The sequence below is a fragment of the Lynx rufus genome, unplaced genomic scaffold, assembly GCF_022079265.1.
Source record: "Lynx rufus isolate CCGP_SWC_20201006 ecotype Redwood Valley unplaced genomic scaffold, mLynRuf1.p SCAF_9, whole genome shotgun sequence".
Classification (NCBI taxonomy): domain Eukaryota; kingdom Metazoa; phylum Chordata; class Mammalia; order Carnivora; family Felidae; genus Lynx; species Lynx rufus.
This window is the reverse complement of record NW_025814897.1, coordinates 107,022,025-107,026,491: the sequence shown is the minus strand read 5'-3', so window position 1 is coordinate 107,026,491 and position 4,467 is coordinate 107,022,025. Positions and strand designations below refer to the sequence as shown.

General features: G+C 58.3%; 1 protein-coding gene across 1 annotated transcript; it reads left to right on the top strand.

The window, feature by feature from the left end:
- The first annotated feature begins 244 nt into the window (after positions 1-244).
- On the top strand, positions 245-1,627 carry CHRM1 (cholinergic receptor muscarinic 1). Its single transcript, XM_047072491.1, has one exon. It carries the CDS (start codon positions 245-247, stop codon positions 1,625-1,627), a length of 1,383 nt encoding a protein of 460 aa, XP_046928447.1.
- The last annotated feature ends 2,840 nt before the right edge of the window (positions 1,628-4,467 follow it).

Below are 4,467 nucleotides of genomic sequence, written 5' to 3'. Positions count from 1 at the left end.
GGCTGGGAAGGTGCGTTATAAATGACTGTGTGGGGCCACTGGTGGGCAAAGGGGAGGCTGTCTCGCCTAAAGATCTGAGGAGGCAGAGGCTGGGTTCCCGGCGCCTTGCACCCCGAGCTGTCAGAGACGACCGGCAGCCCAACCGAAGGCCATGTCCTCTCTTTTCAGGTGATGACCTCCCCCTGAGGAAGCCCTGTAGTGTGACTAGAGAAAGGGGCTGCCCGCCCAGCCCCACCCGGCCACCATGAATACCTCGGCCCCACCCGCCGTCAGCCCCAACATCACGGTTCTGGCACCGGGAAAGGGTCCCTGGCAAGTGGCCTTCATTGGGATCACCACAGGCCTCCTGTCACTGGCCACAGTGACGGGCAACCTGCTGGTCCTCATCTCCTTCAAGGTCAACACTGAGCTCAAGACAGTCAACAACTACTTCCTGCTCAGCCTGGCCTGTGCCGACCTCATCATCGGTACCTTCTCCATGAACCTCTATACCACGTACCTGCTCATGGGCCACTGGGCTCTGGGCACACTGGCCTGCGACCTCTGGCTGGCCCTGGACTACGTGGCTAGCAATGCCTCCGTCATGAACCTGCTGCTCATCAGTTTCGACCGCTACTTCTCCGTGACCCGGCCCCTGAGCTATCGAGCCAAGCGCACGCCCCGCCGGGCGGCCCTGATGATCGGCCTGGCCTGGCTGGTTTCCTTCATCCTCTGGGCCCCAGCCATCCTCTTCTGGCAGTACCTGGTAGGGGAGCGGACGGTGCTGGCCGGGCAGTGCTACATCCAGTTCCTCTCCCAGCCCATCATCACCTTTGGCACAGCCATGGCCGCCTTCTACCTCCCCGTCACGGTCATGTGCACGCTCTACTGGCGCATCTACCGGGAGACGGAGAACCGGGCCCGGGAGCTGGCGGCCCTGCAGGGCTCTGAGACGCCCGGTAAGGGGGGCGGCAGCAGCAGCAGCTCAGAGCGGTCCCAGCGGGGGACTGAGGGCTCGCCAGAGACCCCTCCGGGGCGCTGCTGTCGCTGTTGCCGGGCCCCCAGGCTGCTGCAGGCCTACAGCTGGAAGGAAGAAGAGGAAGAGGACGAAGGCTCCATGGAGTCCCTCACGTCCTCGGAGGGTGAGGAGCCTGGCTCCGAGGTGGTGATCAAGATGCCCATGGTGGACCCCGAGGCGCAGGCCCCCGCCAAGCAGCCCCCCCGGAGCTCCCCCAATACGGTCAAGAGGCCCACCCGGAAGGGGCGTGAGCGAGCAGGCAAGGGCCAGAAGCCCCGCGGGAAGGAGCAGCTGGCCAAGAGGAAGACCTTCTCGTTGGTCAAGGAGAAGAAGGCGGCTCGGACCCTGAGTGCCATTCTGCTGGCCTTCATCCTCACCTGGACACCATACAACATCATGGTGCTGGTATCCACCTTCTGCAAGAACTGCGTTCCCGAGACGCTGTGGGAGCTGGGCTACTGGCTGTGCTATGTCAACAGCACCATCAACCCCATGTGCTACGCACTCTGCAACAAAGCCTTCCGGGACACCTTCCGCCTGCTGCTGCTCTGCCGCTGGGACAAGCGTCGCTGGCGCAAGATCCCCAAGCGCCCCGGTTCCGTGCACCGCACCCCCTCCCGCCAGTGCTGATGGCCCCTCACCTGCACCCCGCCACCCCAGTCCCCGGGAGAGCCGGGTGGAAAGCGGGCAGGGGCTGCGACCTCAGACCCAGGGCCCTGCTCAGCCCTCGCCGGGCTTCGCAGGCCCCTAGGTCACCTTCCTGAACAGCCCAGAGAGACCCTGCCAACTTTCCAAACTTAGCTCTTTCCAGCCAGGGAATGAACCCGGGGAACTGGTTTCTCTGTTCCCTGCTGGGTGGGAATAGGCTCTTCACCAGGAAGAAGGCTGGGGGAGGAGGCTCCAGGCTTTGGATCCCTTGTTTGCCTTCAGGCAGGAAGTCTGTTAGGGAGCCAGTGGGGCGGGTCAGGAGAAAGAAGGTTTACATTTCAGTCATCTCTGGCCCCGGGGGGGCTGGCCCAGATTGTGGGAGACGGCACCCCCTGGGGCGATGGCAAGCTTGCCTCTCTCTCGGGGAGCAGGGATTCCCCCTCCCCTCCCCAGGCACAGCCCACTCTGCCGGGGCCCTAGGCACACTCTCCGGGATTGTCCAGCCTCCCTGAAAATGTCCCCAGAGTGTCCCTATGTGGGTCACCCCAAGGCAAATGTCTAAGCATCAGCAGGACAATGACACCAGAAGAGACCAGATGGGCTAGTCACACACCAAGTCCCAAGGCAGCCGCAGGACCAGGCATCGGGAGTCCTGATCGTCCCACTATGTAGTTTCCCTGGGAGTGAGGGGCAGGGGTCCCTGCTGTCCAGCCCCACACCTATGCCCTCAGTCCCTCCCTCCCTGCCTCACAGCCACCACCTGGATGGATCTGCTCCGTGCAGCTCTAGCCAGGCCTCCCGCATGCTGCCTGCCTCCGGCCTGCCCCGCACAGGCCTGGCCCGGCCCACGGGTCCTCTCCTGTGAGCTCCCAGTCCAACCATGCATGGCCTCCCAGCCGCCCTTATCTCCAGGCCCAGCCTGACCCCAAATGTTCTTTCCTTCCATCCTCAGCAAGTGCTGAGTCTGTGAATAAAGCCACGTGACTAGTGGGCGCAATGGGGCCTACTTCCCTGTGTGGATCCAGGGCCTGGTCTTAGACCAGGGCAGAATGGGACAGGGAGGGCCCAAGGATCATGGAGTGTGGGCCACTGTCCTGAGGGTGGTCCCAGGAGGGGGCAGCACTGAGTGGCTGGATCTACTGAAACCTGTGGGCCCCAGCACCCCGGGGTCCCCGGCTCAGGTGAGTAGGGCTGTAATGGGCAGGCCTGGATACCGGAAGTAGGGAGGCCAGGTGAAATAAACTGCCCTTGCCCATAGCCCAGCATATTTTTTATCAGCTTTGCCATATGTGGCTGCTCCGGGGGCCCTGTTACACCCAGGGAGAGCGGAACTGCTCCAAAGCCCCATTTATAGATGGGGAGACCAAGGCCCAGTGACCCAGGAGGACTATTCAGGGTTACCCTACCAAGCAACACTCAGGCTTCCAGGCAATTCACAGCCTCCTGACCCCTGGACTATGGAGATGGGGTGCCAGGCCAAAGCACTCCATAAAGGTGACCCTCAGGCCAGGTTCTAAGGCATTTCATTGATTAGGGGAGCCCTCAAGCCTAAAACAAAGGAAGCGCAGAGAGGTTAGTCCCACAGCATAGAGTAGTGGTTCTCAAAGTCTGGTTACCACTGGGGGTCCTCAAGACCACCCTTAGGTTCAAGGATTCACTAGAAAGATACCCAGAACTCAGCAAAGCTGTTACACTCGTGGTTATAATTTATTATAGTAAAAAGGATATAAATTAGGGGCGCCTCGCTGACTCAGTTGGAGAAGCATTTGGTTCTTGATCTTGGGGTTGGGAGTTCGAGCCCCACAATGGCTATAGAGATTACTTAAAATCTTTTTTTTTTTAAATGATATAAATTAAAATCAGCAAAAGCTAATCGTACATAGGGCTGAATCCAAAAGAGACAAGCTTCCAGTTGTCCTCTCCCAGTGGAGTCATGGGGACAGCACTTAATTCGCCCACATGTGACAACATGAATGAAGTTTTGCTTGCCAGAAAGCCTACCTGAGCCTCGGTGTCCAATATTTCTACTGGAAACTGCTCGTGTAAGCATGGCTGACTCCAGTTACTTAGTCCCCAGCCCCTCCAGAGGTTAATCTGATACCACAAGGCCCAAAGCCCATAGGTATGCAAAGACACATTTATCAGGCAGAATATTCCAAGGGCTTAGGGGTGATCTCCCAGGAGCCAGCTAAGGGCCAAACCTTCCTTTGGAATGGCCAGGGTTTAGACAACCCAGACCCCCTGAGTTAATCCTTGAAGGCACAGTAGTCCTGACCAGTAACATCAGTATCACCCAGGACCTTGTTAGAACTAGAGGTTCTCAGGGTCACCCCAGATTTACTGAATCAGAAACTCTAGCCATGTGCTTCATTGAGCCCTCCGGGTGTTCTGATGCAGGCTGAAGTTGGAGGAATGCTAGCCAGAGGAATGAGGTCCTGGGTGGGGGCTAAACGCTTGCAGAGAGGGAATGAAAGTTCACCCCACACACAGCTGTCGGGACTTCCCGAAGCCCTTTTTTTTTTTTTTTAAATTATTTTTAATGTTTATCTATTTTTGAGAGAGAGAGAGAAAGAAAGAGAAAGAAAGAATGCGAGTGGGGGAGGGGCAGAGAGAGAGGGAGACACAGAATCCGAGGCAGGCTCCAGGCTCTGAGCTGTCAGCACAGAGTCCGAAGCAGAGTTCGAACTCATGAGTCACAAGATCATGACCCGAGCCGAAGTCGGATGTTTAACCCACTGAGCCACCCAGGTGCCCCCCGAAGAATTTGGAAAAGAAGCTGCCAACACTATGGGCAGGGGCAATGCACAGAAGAGGTGGACGGG

Excerpts from the sequence above, each read along its gene's own strand:
- CHRM1 (XM_047072491.1), top strand. The coding sequence starts at position 245 with ATGAATACCTCGGCCCCACCCGCCGTCAGCCCCAACATCACGGTTCTG.